At 40.7% G+C, this 17085-nt stretch overlaps 1 protein-coding gene across 2 annotated transcripts in view; it reads left to right on the top strand.

Moving 5' to 3' along the window:
* The first annotated feature begins 280 nt into the window (after positions 1 to 280).
* Positions 281 to 17085, top strand: part of Med13l (mediator complex subunit 13L) — a 199022-nt gene continuing 182217 nt past the window's right edge. For both annotated transcript variants that reach the window (XM_090320164.1, XM_090320163.1), the window contains exon 1: positions 281 to 419. In XM_090320164.1, the coding sequence (XP_090176290.1) occupies positions 348 to 419 (72 nt within the window). In that variant the 5' untranslated portion in view covers positions 281 to 347. The remainder of the gene's footprint in view (positions 420 to 17085) is intronic.

The following is a 17085-nucleotide window of genomic DNA, read 5'->3' as shown; positions in this document are numbered from 1 at the left end:
GGGCCGCGCGGACAGCGCCCCCCGCCGCCGCCGCCGGAGCCGTAGCCGCCGCCGCCACCGCCGCCGCCGCCGCCGCCCGAGCAGGAAGGAGCCCCGAGCAGGAAGGAGCCGCGCGCCGCCCCCCTCCCCCGACTCCGGCCCGGGCCCGGGCCCGCCGCCCCCGGCGCGGCGTCGCCGCCGCGGCGCCTCCCGCCGGCCCGCCCGCCGGCCCTCGCGCCCTCCCTCGGCCGCGGCGGGGGCCCCGGCCGCCCCGCGCTCCCCGGCGAGGCGCCGCCGCCCGGCCCGGCCTCGCCTCGGACGCCTCGCTCCGACATGCCCCGCTCTGGCGGCCGGGCTCGCGGAGGATCATGACTGCGGCAGCGAACTGGGTGGCGAACGGGGCGAGCCTGGAGGATTGTCACTCCAACCTCTTTTCGCTGGTGAGTCGTGGGGGCCGCGCGCGCGCGGGGCGGGGGCCGGGCCGGGCCGGGCCGAGCGCGGGGCCGAGGGAGCGGGCGGGGCGGGGGGGGGGGGGGCCCGGCCGCCGCCGCCGCCGCCGCCGCCGACCAACTTTCTCCTCCCGCCGCCGGGACTTCGCCCCTCCCTCGCCTCTCCCGGACGGTCGCGTCTCGCCGTCCCCCCCTCCTCCTCCTCCTGCTCGCGCTCTCTCTCCCTTTCGGATCTTCGCTTCCCCCTCCGCCTCGAATGCCATCCCGTGTGTATTTGGCTCTCCGTGGGTGAGCGCGGCGTTCGGCGTGGAATCTGCATGTGGAAGTCGTCTCGGAGCTGCTGCCTCTGGGTCGCACCCCCAGCGCCCACCCCGCGTGGCGATCACACCCCCTTCCCCTCCCCTTTCTCTACCCCCCACCCCCCAAATGTGAGAGGCTTCGCCTGGAGCGGCCGGCGCCCGCGAGCCGCCGCAGCCGCAGTCGGATCGCTAGTTGGCCGGATCGCCCGCCCGTCTTTTGAATTTTCATTTATTTTTTGGTAAAAATTCAAATTCCGTAGTGACACCTGCAGTTTCACCCGAAAACACTCGAGCGAGTGCGATCGCGTCGGGTTAGGACTGACCCCAGCACCCGACGCTCCCGCGGTTGTCAGCGCGGACGGCCGCCTGCCCCTCGGGTTTACCGCGCCGGAGAGCCGGGGAGCCATGGCGCGGAGCCCACGGAAGGTGGGGGAAGCTCTGCCGCCTCCTCCGCTCCCGTGTCTCTTAAAAACTGTTTTCCCTGTCCTCACCACGAACACACACACACACGGCTACAAGATGCCGGGCGGCTTGATGACATCGTCGTGTGTGTGTTTTTTTTTAAATCTGCCTTTGCCACTCTTCTCTGAAAACTGACAACTTTTCCTTCGGATTTGCCTGGCCGGCCTTAATCTTGAAGCAGTTTGGATGTCGATTGTTCTCGTGGTAGCCTGGCACCCAGCGACGGCGTCTAGATTCGTCGAAATTAAAAATGATAGGGCTCCGGCAACTCTTCCTTGGCGGTGGCAGTGACATTTGGTGGTAAATGCCATCTTTGCTTTTGATGGGGTCGTATTACCTAGCTCTCAAGCATTCACGTTGTTAAGCCTGGTGTTTAGACTAATAATTGCAGTGCGTGGTCTTTAAATATGTGCTTTGTGCCTGAGTTACTGTATGTAGAGTTATGTGCCCGGGAGAGTACGGATTTGTTTAAATAGTCAGCAAAGGTTTGTAAACAGATGTAAGACAATTATGTTTCAAACTCAGAATATAACTGGTAAATTGGCAGAATGGTTTAATTTAAGCCTTAAAAACCCAACTTATTTTAAGTTGTGCACCCTAGTTTTTGCAGGGAGGGATGTCTTATCTTTGGGGAGCAAACAGTTGTAGATTATTTTCTGCAACCTCTGTTGTAGATAGCATTATTTTCTCTTAATCTTTGTTTACACTGGGTAAATAATTTAGTGTTCAAATTGTAATTAGTTACATTAATTATGGGTAACATAGATGCTTTTTTTTTTCTTTGAAACTAGTGGAGAAATACACATTCTTGCCAACTTTTTAACTGGAAGTGTTACTGAATGTTTATGCAGATAAAAAAGTAAACTTGTGATTTTTATCTATAAAGACTGGATGACATACTGTCATTGCTTCGACTGTAGCAATAGACTTTTTTTTTTAACCCAACAGTTTTATCTAGATATTTAATCTGGATAAATAATTGTACGTTGTATTTCTTTCTCTCAATTCTGTGGTAATCTCCCTTGATCTTTTGACATCGGGGAATAAAACACCTATTGCCTCTTCTTTTTCTCACTCAATCTTGCCATTTGATATTAGGTTCAGGGATTTTCTTAGATCCACAAACGTATTGATTAAGGGGCACTTAAAATGGTTTTTGTTTGGCAGCTGGTGACCACATTGACACTTTTACAGGTAATTAAAATAACCAAGTAGACCCAGACTAGTGAGGAGAGAGTGCCCAAATTACCATCTATCATCCTGACTAGTAATGGCTTGTGTGTCGATGGCTAATTTATATACAGTAAATTTTGTCCACAGATCACACTCTATGTGTAGTTATTCTTTTGGATAATTCTGTGTGACTTTTTTAAAAAGGTTAAGTAAACATGGTAATACTAGAGAAGGTGTTTGGGTTTCTGTTATGAAAACAGTTTTTGTAGAAGAGGACAGGTCATGATTTTTAAAAATTATGAGTGAGACTTGTGAATTTTTCTGGCTCCAAGATTAATTTTTTTTCTTGCAAATCATGTACATCAACAACCTAGAATATTAAAAATATGATACCTAAGTACATTATATAGAGTTAATTCCCAAGGTGATATCTTGAAGTAGAGCATGATTTATAAATAGTTGACTCAAAAATGGGATGGTGTTTTGTGATAAGTACTTGGCAGTTTTTTTCTTTTTTCCTTAAAGCAAGACTTTCTTTTAGAATAGCAAGACTGAAGTAAGGGAAATAGGAAAAGAGAAACATTTCCAGCTCCTCTTGCAGGAAATAGGAACTTAGATTCCAAGCCTACGGTTTTCTGTTTTTTTTTTTTTTGAACAGAAAAAAAATATTTCTAAAAAATAGTTCTAGATACTATTAGTATAGACTGACATACAAGCTAAAGATTCGTTTTGTATCATAGAAATGACCCACTCACTTTCTGTTCCCTTGAAGTGGTCATACAGCTTAGCAAAATTGATTGTGGAACCATATTCCTTATGATTGTTGGTAGTCAGTGTTTACTTACTTTGTTTCCTGGTTTTCTACCACAGTATCACATTCCCTAAATTAGCTTCTGAACCTCCATTCCCCTTTCTTAACCTGTGAAAATGCCATTGTGTCTGTATGATATGGGTCATTGTATGTGTTTCTTCCTACTGCTGTGAGATTTGTAGCCTCTGCATTAAATAACCATGCCTGACTGTGCCTTTGTGACTCTAAACTGTTTTTTTCCTGCTGTCCATGATGTTTCTGGTGACCCTTGCTATGTATTCCAGTTACGATTCAGCTAAGTGAGTTAAATCTGCCTTTTTGGAAAGTGTAACAGTGAACCCGATGGCAGTGAGTTCACCCTAGTGGAAAGACAGATCATAATTTCCAGATGTTTCTTTTGTTTTTGTTTCTCTATTGAGGTAATATGGAGAAAGTGATTTTTGTGTTCTTTAGCCAGATTTAGGTATGCACTCTGATTTGAGGGAGCCATCACTGATTCTTAAGATACTTGCTTCATATGCATGTTGTTTTGTTTGCTTTAGCATATTGCTGACTATGGGTAATTGGGTGATGTTCTCAAATTCTCACTAAAGTAAAACACATGTACACACATCAGTACTTAATTCTTATTGAAGACCTTTAATTTTATATTTGGAGCTTTAATTTAAGGTAAATTGTTGGCCTAATTTCTTTTCATCTTAAGAGATTTTTTTTTCTCCAGAAACAGAAAAGAATTGTAGAAATCTTCGAAATCTGATTTTCTGAGCTAGAAAAAAATGGAGAGGATTTTCAAATGAAAATGACTTTAAAAAGTAAATGATTTCTTTAATCTTCTAAAGTGCTAAAATACTATGTGCAGAGTATTTTTTAAATCTCAATTTGCAATTTTAATATTTACATTTGAAGCATTTTTATGGTTCATTTCCTTTATTAAACATTTTCTGTTTACCATTTGTTGTTAGTAGCACATGGTATTGCAGTATGTATATATTTTTAATAGCAATAATTGCCACCCAGTAATAGTTGCCATATTAACCTCAAATTGCTAATAAATATTTTTAAGTACATAATAGCAATTTAAGGCATAGTGCAGCAGTTTACTGGACTGTTTTAAAGAGCTATTTGTATGTGTGATGAGTTCATAATTTTAAAGAGAAAAATCATGTACCCATGACCTGTATGCTACAAATGTTTTGCTATTTTATTGCTTGATGGTGTTCATTGGGGAAAAGCTAGGTTGCTTTGTTTCCTTTTCTTCATGAGGAATGAGTGTTGGTATTGGTGTGTGCATTTAGGACTGGAAGAGTACTTTGAGTTTATGCCAGGTGCTTAAATAGCTTAGTTATCACATTCTGTGGAATTCTCTGATCATTCTTTACATGAGTGTATTGGATATGTAATTCAGAGAAAAATCTCAAGGCATTCTGTTAAGTAATATTAACATATACTAGTGGGTTTATCCGTTATGGGAAATTCAGCTTTTTTGTTTACTCCGCTACATATAGCTTGTGGATTGTGTTCATGAACACTTTTTTTTTAATTTTTATTTTTTGTCAGCCCTGAGGCTTAGGGCCTGAGCACTGCCTTTGGACTTTTCCTCAAGTGTAGAGCTCTGTCACTAGAGCTCTACCACTTGGGCCACAGCATCATTTCCAGCTTTTTTTTTTTTTTTTTTTTTTTTTTTGCCAGTCCTGGGCTTGGGTTCAGGGCCTGAGCACTGTCCTTGGACTTTCTCAAGGCTTAGAACTCTACCACTTGAGCCTCAGCACCACTTCCAGCTTTTTTTCTATGTACATGGTACCGAGGAATCGAATGTGGGTCTTCGTGCATGCTAGGCAAGCACTCTACCACTAGGCCAAACTCCCGGCCCCCATTTCCAGCTTTTTTCTGTGTATCTGGTACCAAGGAATCGAACCTGGGTCTTCATACTTGCTAAGCAAGCACTCTACCACGAGGCCAAACTCCTAGCCCCATGGAAACTTTTTATTAGAGATTTTTTTATACTCTGCTATTAGTAAGAATTGTGATGAACTCTTTCAGTGTAATTAGTAAGGAGATTATTTATCTGGGTATTTAAATGAATACTTTAGCTATCTCTAAAAGTTTGATTCAAGATGGATTTTTTTTTTGGTCAGTCCTTGGGCCTTCTCAAGGCTAGAACTTTACCACTTGAGCCACAGCATCACTTCTGGCTTTTTCTATGTATGTGGTACTGAGGAATCGAACCCAGGCCTTTGTGCATGTTAGGCAAGCACTCTACCACTAGGCCAAACTCCTGGCCCAAGATGGATTATTTATTTTATTATCGGTAGTGGGGCTTGAACTCTGGGCCTGTGCACTGCCTCTGAGCTCTTTCAGCACAAGGCTATTGCCCTACCCCTTGAGCCACAGCACCACTTCTGGTTTTCTAGTGGTTAATTGGAGATTAGAATCTCAGGGACTTTTGTCCCTGTGCTGGCTTGGAACTTTGACCCGTAGATCTCATCCTTCCCAGGAGCTAGGATTACAGGTGTGAGCTTGCCTGCTAAGATGGATTTTTTTTTTTTTTCGCCAGTCCTGGGGCTTGAACTCAGAGCCTAGGCATTGACTTTGGACATTTTTTTTGCTCAAGGGTAGCACTCTGCCACTTGAGCCACAGCACCACTTCTGGCTTTTTCTATGTGGTTCCGGGGAATTGAACCTAGGGCTTTGTGCATACTAGGCGAGCACGCTACCATTATTAGGCCTTGCTCCTAGCCCCAAGATAGATTATTTTTGATAGAAGAGAATAATAAAAAGACTTTAGTAGAAGAAAATTATTATTATTTTTTGTCAGTTGTGGGGATTGAACTCTGGGCCTGAGTGTTGTCCCTGAGCTCTTCAGCTCAAGGCTAGCACTCTGCCACTGAGCCATAGCACCATTTCCAGTTTTCTGGTGGTTAATTGGAGAAAAGAGTCTCAAGGTCTTTTGTGCCTGAGCTGGCTCTGAACTGTGGTCTTCAAATCTCATCCTCCTGAGTAGCTAGGATTATAGGTTTGAGCCAGTGCCCTGCTAATGATTTATTTGGCCAGAGGATATTTTATTTCACAGCAGCTAGCTAGTAAGAGATACAAAGTTTATGAAAATGAGCTGTATTTGAATATTAGGTGTTGGTAAATAAGCTCTGCACTATTCATTTTAAACATTTACTGGAAATAGAAAGGAGTTCTGAATATTTCTATTAGAGCATTTAAGATGCTGTATGTGCCAATCTGCTTCACAAACTGTTATGACTTACAAGAATTTATATTTTGTCATTTGATGAACATTTCTGTTTTAAGAAGTTATACTTAATGCATTGCAAAGTGAATTAATTAGATAGGCTAAAATTGTGCCTATGGGCTATTGCTTAAAACAGAAACAAAAAAGCCTGAACAACCAAAAGCACCCATATCTTTGTTTTCAGAGGACTTGCTGAGAGTTTCAGGATTTGTGAATCAAGCCAGTCATTGGTGGTTTATGTCTGTAATCCTAAGTATTGAGGAGGCTGACATCTGTGGATCTATGTTTAAAGCCAGCTTGGCCAGGAAAGTCTGAGAGACTTCCTTGATCTTCAGTTAACCACCAAAAAGTCATACACATAGACACACACACACACACACACACACACACACACACACACAGTTTAACTCAGTATTTGTAATGTATTTTTGGAGTTGAGGACTTCTTTCCCCCTCTTGAGTTCAGATAATTTCCTTTCATAGTAGATGCTTTCATTGTTTATTTGAAAGATTTGAAGGTGTTAGCTTTGTTCTGTTGAGGGAATTCACTTCATTACATAGGAGAGATGATATTCCATTAATCTTGGTAAATATTAGCATAAATGAGGATTTGTGAGTTTACTCATTTACATGAATTAAATATGTATGCTTTCCCAATTTTTGTTTGGTATAGTCACTCTTGTACATACATAGGTTTTCTAGCATAGTTTTCCAGTTTTGCTGCATTTGAAAGATATTTTTAAGTTTTATGATTGGTATTTTTCAAAGAATTTCCCACTTACTATGTTTTGTTACTTAGTTTTTTAGATTATTGGTAGTACAGAGTAGATTCTGTTTTCATAAGTGGATATAATATGTATCTGTAGAAATTCTTTTCTTTATTAGCACTTTTTTTTTTTTTTTTTTTTTTTGCCAGTCATGGGCTTGAGCTCAGGGCCTGAGCACTGTCCTTGGACTTTCTCAAGGCTAGAGCTCTACCACTTGAGCCTCAGCACCACTTCTGGCTTTTTTCTATGAATGTGGTACCAAGGAATCGAACCCGGGTCTTCGTGCATGCTAGGCAAGCACTTTAACCACTAGGCCAAACTCCGGGCCCCTATTAGCACTTTTTAGTTATGTTTGTTGAAGTGGAATTTTCCTTTTTTATGATAATGTGTATGATGTATGCTAGTGTATATTATGCTAATATATATTTGGATTTCAGTATTTTAATTTTTAAATTTTCTTTTATTTTCAGGGTTACAGTTACATTGGTCAGGTAGTAAGTGCATTACTTCTCACACATTGATACCCCTTTCCCAAGTTTTTGTCTCCATTTCCCTCCTCCCAACCCATCCCAATCAACTTGTTTTTCCCCCCTTCCCCTCCCTATTTCAGATAAACAAATAAACCTGTATATATAATATACCAGGATTACATTATACCTGGATCACAATATACCAGGATTAAAAAGGATTACTTTTTTCTTTTTCCATGAAAATCAATTGTTTCCAAGAATGTTACTTTCACTGAAACTTCTATAGTTCATTATCCAAGTTCCTTTTTTAAAAAAAATTGGTTCTGAGAGTTGAACTCCTGGATTGAGTGCTCTAAATCCTTTAATCTAGCAATGAGGTTGGTATTCCTCTTCTTTTTTTTTTGGTGGGCCATGGGGCTAGAACTTGGCCTGGGTGCTGTCCCTGAGCTCTTCAGTTCAAGGCCCTACCCCCTGAGCCAAGCCTAAGCCCCACTTCCCTTTTCTAGGGGTTAATTGGAGATAAAAGTCTCAGGTCCTTTTGTGCCTGGGGTGGCTTTAAACGTTGAACCTCAGATCTCAGCCTCTTGAGTAGCTAGAATTACAGGCAGGAGCCCCTGCTGTGCTGCTTATTTTTTGTTGGGTGTGGGGCTTGAACTCTGGGCCTAGGTGCTGTCCCTGAGCTTTTTAGCTCAAGGCTACCACTCTACCCCTTGAGCCATAGCGCCACTTCCTCTCTCAGACTTTTCTGTCCCAGCTGGCTGAGATCCTTAGGTCTGTAAGCTTCTGGAGTAGCTAGGATTACTGAGCCACTTGTAGGCTGGCTCTCTCTCTCTCTCTCTCTCTCTATTTTTTTTTTAAGTATAGCTCAAATGTCATGTCTTCTGTGAAGCTTTCCCTTTCCCTGACTTCCTCAGGCAGAGCTACTCACGTAGGCTCTTGATGTGGTTCTGATAGGTAGATAAGCTTTGATGGAGTCAGTGACCCTGTCAAAATCATCTTGCCTTCTCTCCAAGGATGGACACTCATTCACTATTTTTTTTTTTTTAACCAGTCTTGGGGCTTGTGCTCAGGGCCTGAACACTACACTGTCTTTGGGCTTTCTCAAGGCTAGAGCCCTACCACTTGAGCCACAGCACCATTTCTGGCTTTTTTTTTCTATGCATGCAGTATCGAGGAATTGAACCCAGGTCTTTGTGCATGCTAGGCAAACACTCTACCACTAGGCCAAACTCCTGGCCCCTCATTCACTATTTTTTAAACTAATGACTGTTCTCTATTTCCCCAGGGCATTCTCAAATGTCCTTTTGTGTTTGTGTTCCATATATACATATATATATATATTTGTATATATATATGTGTGTGTGTATGTGTGTGTGTGTATATATATATATATATATATATATATAATTTTTTTTTTGGATGGGTCATGGGGCTTGAACTCTGGGCCTGGGTGCTGTCCCTGAGCTCTTCAGCTCAAGACTACCACCCTACCCCTAGAGCCTCAGCCCCACTTCTTATTTTTCTAGTGGCTAATTGGAGATAAGAGTCTCAGATTCTTAGTGCCCAGGCTGGCTTTGAACCGTGATCCTCAGAGTAGCTAGAATTACAGGTGTGAGTCATCGCACCTGTCTTGTGTACTCTGTTTTTATCTTAGCTTATGTACATGTTCTGTATTGTGAATATATATTATCTAGGCTGAATTGAATGTTTTGTAGTTTGGTACTGTTGTAGGGGAACTCTAGAAAGCTATATTAAAGATAATGACAACTGATCTGAGACAGTTCTTAATTATACCTCAGAGGAATAGGAATTTAGTATTAGATTTTTCTCTGGTAAGTAAACTATAGATTTTGGAATCTATTGGTTCCAAGAAAACCTTGGTTATTCAAGGAAAAGACCTTGAGTTAATTAGAACTAAAGCTAGACAGTTGGAATGGTAAAATGACCTAACTGTTGCAGTTAGGAGCAATTGCATATTTTAATACTTTTTTTTTTTTTAAGAGTTGGGAATGGAGGGGCTGGAATTTGGCCTAGTTGTAGAGTGCTTGCCTGGGATGCATGAAGACCCGGGTTCAATTCCTCAGTACCATATACATAGAAAAAAGCTGGAAGTGGTGCTGTGGCTCAAATGGTAGAGCACTAGCCTTGAGAAAAGTCCAAGGACAGTGCTCAGGCCCTGAGTTCAAGCCCAACGACTGCCAAAAAAATAAAATAAAAAATTCACTGTCAAAAAAAAAAAGTTGGGAAGGGAACAGATTACATTATTGAGGTAGTTCTTAGGTATTTTCTCACAATAAGCCAGGACTGAAGCAGAAAAACTTGAAAAACTTACATTTGAATGTTCCTTTTAATTTGTGTATATGATTTACAGTATACAGTTTGTTATGGTGTGTTTTAAGGTGCTGGGAGTTTGTGCTGTGCCAGATGAACTACTAGGAATTGAACTGTGGCTTTTATTTGGTTATTTAAGCTATTAATTCCTTGGCACCACCAGAGTGCTCTTTGAACCTTAAATAGTAATTCTATTATTAATCTTTTGAGATTTCTCTTTGGGAACATTGGACATTGTATGTACTAAATATACTTTTCTTCTAAAGAAAGATCATGTTTAGTGTGATACTCATGTCACACCATTTTGTAGTTTGAATAGAGAGAAATCAATTGCTGGCTTTTTTTTTTCTTAATAGCATGGCAGTTATCAAAATATTTAGCACTTGTTGAAGGAAAGCTCTCCTGCAAATTTGTAGTTTTCCTATTAGTCATATTGACTATGAATAGTGTGTTGAGTTTTATCCAGTTTACTTTTTTTTAAAATTTTTTATTTTTTTGTTGGTTGTGGAACTTGAACTCTGGGCCTGGGCACTGTCCCTGAGCTCTTCAGCTCAAGGCTACCGCCTTACCCCTGGAGCCTCAGCTCCACTCCTGTGGTTAATTGGAGATAAGAGGGTCAAGGATTTCAGTGCACTAAAGACCCTCATATCTCATCCTCCTGCATAGCTAGGATTCTAGCTGTGAGCCACTGGGCCTGGCTAGAAGTTTAAAATTTTTTGCGGGAGTGGTCTTCAAATTCTAAAATAATTAGAAAAAGTTACTTTGTAAAGTTTGTTTTCATGAACTCTCCATGACTTCTGTCACCATGCAGCTATTTACCTTGTACTTACATAATTATGTGTGTTATAGAACCCAAATACTGTTTTTTCACAGCATTCTCTTTAGGAAATGATTTTACACTTAAGATTGTCAGGTACACCTTTCCTTTGCCTGCAAATCTGGGCAATGCAGGCTCTCTTGGAGTTCACCTGGACACCAGGTGTAGGAGAGGCTGCATAGGTCTGAGGGACACTTGAGAGGATGGAGAAGCCTGGATGGCTCCACAGGGTAAGTGGCAGTTGTCTGGTGAGGGTTGAAGGCAGATTTGTCCTTCTTCCCTGCAGGGGTGCTCCCTGTACTCTCCTTGCCCAGAACCTTTCATTACAATGTTGAGATCAAGAGCTTGGAGGTACCGCTCAAATTAGAACGTTAGCCTAGCAAACAAGCTGAGTACAGCCTTGGCCCTGAGTTCAAACTCCAGTAAACCTCTCCACTGCCCACCCCCCCCCAAAAAAAACCTCCAAAGTTAGGATCAATGGCAGGTTTTATGAAGTCATAAGGTGTATAATTTCATATTTCTGTGTCTCTTAGTTTTTCTAAAATCTACTAAAGACAGGCTTTGAGCTTGCTGTTTTATGTGGAAAATGAGGATTTCTGGGACCCAGTGAGATAAAAGAAGACATTGAAATTGGTGATGGGATAGTATAGGATGGCCAATAAACTAATAGTTAAGTTTCTTTTTGTTGTTGTATATGCTATGTTTAATAAATTTAGGACATGGAGCTGGGAGTGTAGCCCAGTGGTAGAATGCTTCCCTAGCATACAGGAAGCCTTGGGTTCGATTCCTCAGTACTACATACACAGAAAAAGCTGGAAGTGGTACGGTGGCTCAAGTGGCAGAGCTTTAGCCTTGCAAAAAGTGCCCATTCCCTGGGTTCAAGCCCCAGGACTGGAAAAAAAAATTAGGACATGTATAATTCATTTAGGAGTAATGTACATCAGAACTGATTAAAAATGTATCTTAAGTTTATAGAAAGGCGTGGGGGAAAGACCTACATGTAGAATTTAATTTCTAGGTAGCTGTCTATTAAGTATGGAGGGAGAGATACGTGTTTTGCTTTATGAGACCCAGAAAAGCAGAGTTTGAAACTGGATCATGAAGGCCTGGATGGCTTTGACTTGGTAGAAGGGAATAATAGGGCATTCTTTGGGAGGTTGATTGACAACTCTTGATCTCTGTAACTGAGAATCTTTATTGAGATGCTATGAGGAGAGATGTCTTAAGTGTGTTTTGGTTTTCTTTTAAAAAGTAGTACAAAAACTTACTTTATTGTTGTTGTTGGTTGTGGGGCTTGGACTTAAGGTCTGGGTGCTGTCCCTGAGCTCTTTTGCTCTTTTGCTCAAGGTTGGTGCTTTACCATTGAGCTACAGCTTCACTTCCAGTTTTTGAGTCTCTTCTAGGCACTTTACAGGCTGGGTTCAAGGCGCAGTCCTCAGATCTCAGCCTCCTGAGTAGTTAGGATTATAGGCACAAAATTTAAAAGGTGTACAGGCTGATTTAGAGTAAGATGTGCTGATGTTAAAATAATACTGTTTTCTAAAATAATTCACTTCTGAACTTTAAGAAAACAGTGCTATGTTACGCAAAATGCTAATGACTAAAGTGACAAATATTTCAGAAACTGGACAGATGTGAATCTTAATGAGCAGATGGGATATGAAACTAAAATGGGAGATAATCCAAGATGATATAGAAACTATTAAGAGAAATGAATTAAGGAAAAACAAGTGTTGTAAATGGTATTATATTAAATAATATGTTTAAAAGCCTTTCTAGGATTGCTCTCTTATGTAGACAAATTAGAGTTCTTAAACCTTGTATCTCATTTCACTTCAGCTTCTGTGCATTTAAAATATACTTTGGTTTAGTGTTGTGTTTCATGAAGTAAACCTGCTGTTCTTAGACTCCAGTCAAGAGTATGTTTGTTGTTACATGTGCTTTAAGCAGACACTTCATGTGAATGGGGTTGATTGTGAAGCAAACAGCAAGGAAGACAAGAACTTGAAAGGTAGATTTGTGTTTGTAAACTGAGAGGCAACAATAGTGGAGAGGCAGACAAGTTGATAATTGATATAACGTCTGGTGATAGGGTGGTTGGGTTTAGTAAGATAACAGGAATGAAAGATGTGAGGACATAAAAAGAATGAATATGAAGGAAGTAGAGATAGACTCAGTTGAAGCTTGAGGACTTTGTGAATTTAGTGGTCAAACATACTGAGTTTGAACCCAAATTAAAATAACAATGAATTTTTACAATTTCAGCTAAAATTTTTGCATTTTATGTTGTTCCATTACAGCAGGTCCTTTTAATTTTCATTACTGCTTTAACCTTTTTTTTTTTTTTGGTGTGTCATGGGGCTTGAACTGGTCTGGGCACTGTCCCTCAGTTCTTCAGCTCAAGGCTACCACCCTACTTCCCATTTTCTAGAGGTTAATTGGAGATAAGAGTCTCAGGTCCTTTTGTGCCCGGGCTGGCTTGGAACCTCGATCTTCAGATCTCAGCCTCCTGAGTAGTTAGGATTACAGACGTGAGCCACCACACCCGGCTCTGATTTAACCTTTTGATGGGTTCTTACTAATGGTGAGCAAAAACCTCAGAAAGAGCTCAAATGTATACCAAGAATTTTAGTCCCATTAACTTTTGTCTTCTCAGGTTCTGAGTCTTAGTGGCTTGGTGTCCTTTGTTTTCATATAGTAGTGTTCATGGTGGTAGATTTAGCAGTCTATTGATTGGCAAAACTAGATACTGGGACTAATTAAGTATCACTGTTGCTTTCTGAAAAGCAAGGCAAATTATCATAAAAGGAGAATGTAATCATACGTTGTACCTTATCTAGTCAAAGTCAGATATCACCTTGAGGTCCATTTTTAGTGAGACTGAAGTAATCATTGAGAAGACCCTGGGCTAAATAATATACCCTGTAGGAATAATGTCTTAGGGTTTTAATTGTATATTTGACTTATATAATTACCTTTGTACACTAAGGACTGCTTTACTCATTTGAGCCATCTAGTGTCCCCCACTTCTTCATTCAGCAGTTTCTTACACGGTTGAAAGGGACTAGCACAATAGCACTTTGTGCCCTTCAGGTTTTAGTTAAGAAAGTAGAGAGGACTCTTCACCTAGAGTGTGGATGTTTCTATTACTCATTCACATTACAAGCTGTAGTGGCAAATACTATTTTCTGTTATTGTGTGTGCGTGCGCGTGTGCATGTGCACCCATGCACACATGCTGGTACTGGCCTCTCAAGCTCTCACTTGGCTCTTTTTTTTCCTCATGGTTGTTTTATCTACTGCTTGAGCCAGGCCTCCAGTACTGTTTTGTTTTAAATTTTAGTATATAAATATTTTAAGCATTCTCCCACTTAGCCTTATTGTCTGTGGTCTTCAGATTATACAGACTGTTTTATTTCTAGTAACTTTTTTTTAGTGCTTTTCATATTAAAAAAGGGAATTATAATCCTATCAAAATTGTATAATTCTAGAATAATAATAGATAGTTGAGGAAAATTTAGATATGTAATACTCTAAACCAAATCAGAATGGTTATTTATAAAAAAATTTCAGATTTGTATAACACCTGAGTGGTTAGCATTTAGAATTTATGTTAAAATGTATTTTTGCCTCATAGCCATTAAAGACCAGAAATATTTATCCTCTGAAATACAAGTTCTTGACTAACATTGAAGTTGCCCCAAATAGTTTTTAAAGTATATTAGTTTACATAAAGAGAATAATCATATGTACAGATTGAGTCAAATGTCAAGATCCAGGTAGACTGAATTCATAGTTGGCTATAAATTCTTTGAAAGGGAGCCAGGAGTTTGGCCTAGTGGTGCTTGCCTAGCATGCACGAAGACCCAGGTTTGATTCCTTGGTACCACATATATAGAAAATAAAAGCTGGAAGTGGTGCTGAGGCTCAAGTGGTAGAGCTCTCATCTTGAGAAAGTCCAAGGACAGTGCTCAGACCCTGAGCTCAAACCCAGGACTGGCCCCCCCCAAAAAAAATTCTTTGAAAGTGAGTATTCAGATTGTAGTTTGATGCTATTTGATGATAAGGTGCTGAACTGAGCTTTGCAGCCCAGGCAGATGGTGCTACATTTGATTCTGTCTGTAGGCTCCTATCATATTTTTATAGAAAATTAATTCAGAGAATCATACTTTGATATGTCTACACTAATAAGCTGTTTTTAGTATATTTTATAAATATCATTTGAAATAGGATTTACCTGTATTTAAGAAATATTTCTAATGACTTAAGATGAATAGATCCTGCTGCTAGTCTACAGGAGAAAGCCAAGAAGTAGTCCATATGGAAAAGAAGTAGACTCATTGGTAAGCATGTATCTTCTAAAGGAGTTGGTTTTGTTACTTTGTTGTATAGTAGGTATGATACACTGTTAAGAATACAGAGAGGTGACTGAAGCTGGGAAAAATTTATTGATACAGTTAACATACATTTTAGGAAAATGTTTTTTGTTTGTTTTATTTTGGCTTTGGGGCTTTAACTCAGGGCTTGGGCATTGTCCCTGAGCTCTTTTGCTCAAGGCTAGCACTCTACCACTTTGAGCCACAGGTCTTCCAATTTTCTGGTGGTTAATTGGAGATAAGAGTCTCACAGACTTTCCTGTCATGGCTGGTTGGTTTTGAACTTTTATCCTCACATCTCAGCCTGCTGAGTAGTTAGGATTACAGGCATGAGCAACCAGTGTCTGGCTAGAAGAACCACCACCACCACCTCTCCTCCTCCTCCTCCTCCTCCTCTTCTTCTTCCTTTTTCTTTTCCTTTTCCTTCTCCTTCTCCTACTCTTTTTTTTGTTGGTCGTGGTACCTAGAACTCTAGGGCTGGGCATTGTCCCTGAGCTCTTCAGCTCAAAGCTACCACCCTACCCCTTGAGCCACAGCACCACTTCCTGTTTTCTAGTGTTTAATTGGAGATAAGAGTCTAATGGACTTTAGTGCCCAGACTGGCTTTGAAACATGGTCCTTAGATCTCAGCCTTCTGTGTAGTTAGGATTACAGGCATGAGCCACTCAGCCTGGGTGAAAAAGATTCTTTATAATCCACCTTACCTTTTTAAGAATTGACAATAGAAATAATAGTCTAAACAGCTCAATCTGTTTGCAGTATTACATGAATAGAACTTTGTTTAGCTGGTTTGTGAAAGTTTGAGTTTGATGAGATGTATAAATTCACCAGTTACATAAATAATGAAATAAAAATATACTTAAGGGTATTACTGGATCCCATTGGAAGTAATTTACTTACCTTGTATTTAATATCTATTCTTTATTGGATGGGAGATAGGACTGAGAGACAATAATTGATGCCAGATTAAATGATGTGAGGAACTAAAGAGTGGGATTGTGTAGAGAGGAATCCTAAGGTTTTTAAAGAGGATAGCAACATCGTTAAACTTTCAGAAAACTGACATGGGCTTTGTGGAGTAGGGGTTGTAATGGGGAGAAACCAAAGGCTCTTAAGAGGAGTTGAAGTGGGAGAAATAGTGCGGGGCCAGTAGGAATAAAAAGGAGGGAATGGATTTAAATAAGTTTTGAGGTAGAATGGACAGGACTTGGTGACCAATTATGTAGGAATCAAATTGCAAACAGATGTTCTTGGTTTTATAGCATTTGCATTTTTTTGTATGCAAAGCAGAGAGGAACCCTTGACAGCATCTATGGGCTATAGTTGTTAAGTAGTGGAATTAATGCTTCAATCACAGTTGTGTATATAGAAGACACTGAGCTGTGTTCTTACTAACAGAACCCTGACCAAGTTTTAAGTAAGGAAAAGGAGGGTGGGGTGAAATGGGGGATAAACAGCATTTATAACCTGCATATTTCCAGAAAGGGATTGGGGTAGCAAGAATAAGATTCATAAGGAAGGGAAAGACAGAGGAAAAAAAAGATAAGGATGAAAATCCCTTTCTGTTAAGTGGCAGCTATCAGGTAAGGCAAGATGAGTACATACAAGGAAAACACAATCTGATGTGAGGTACTTTCTAAAATCTGTGTTGGCACTATTAGCAGTCATCTGCCTTCTGAAGGGCTGACATAACACCAGGCTGAACAGGTTATGTTATATACAGGATTCCTGTGTGTAGTACCTAAAGGTGAACCTTCTGTCAAGCCTGCCTGTCTTGGTGTTAACCACTTGTGGTTTGCTGGAAGCCTTCAGTCTTATGGGGAGGAGTAAACTGGGTGCCAGTGGACCTTTGAGTGTCTTGAATTCTTACTGGATTGGTGAAGATTCCATTTCCAAATTCTTGGAGTTTGTC

The sequence above is a fragment of the Megascapheus bottae genome, chromosome 28, assembly GCF_031878675.1.
Source record: "Megascapheus bottae isolate mThoBot1 chromosome 28, mThoBot2.hap1, whole genome shotgun sequence".
NCBI classification, from domain to species: domain Eukaryota; kingdom Metazoa; phylum Chordata; class Mammalia; order Rodentia; family Geomyidae; genus Megascapheus; species Megascapheus bottae.
This window is presented reverse-complemented; position numbering and strand designations above follow the sequence as displayed.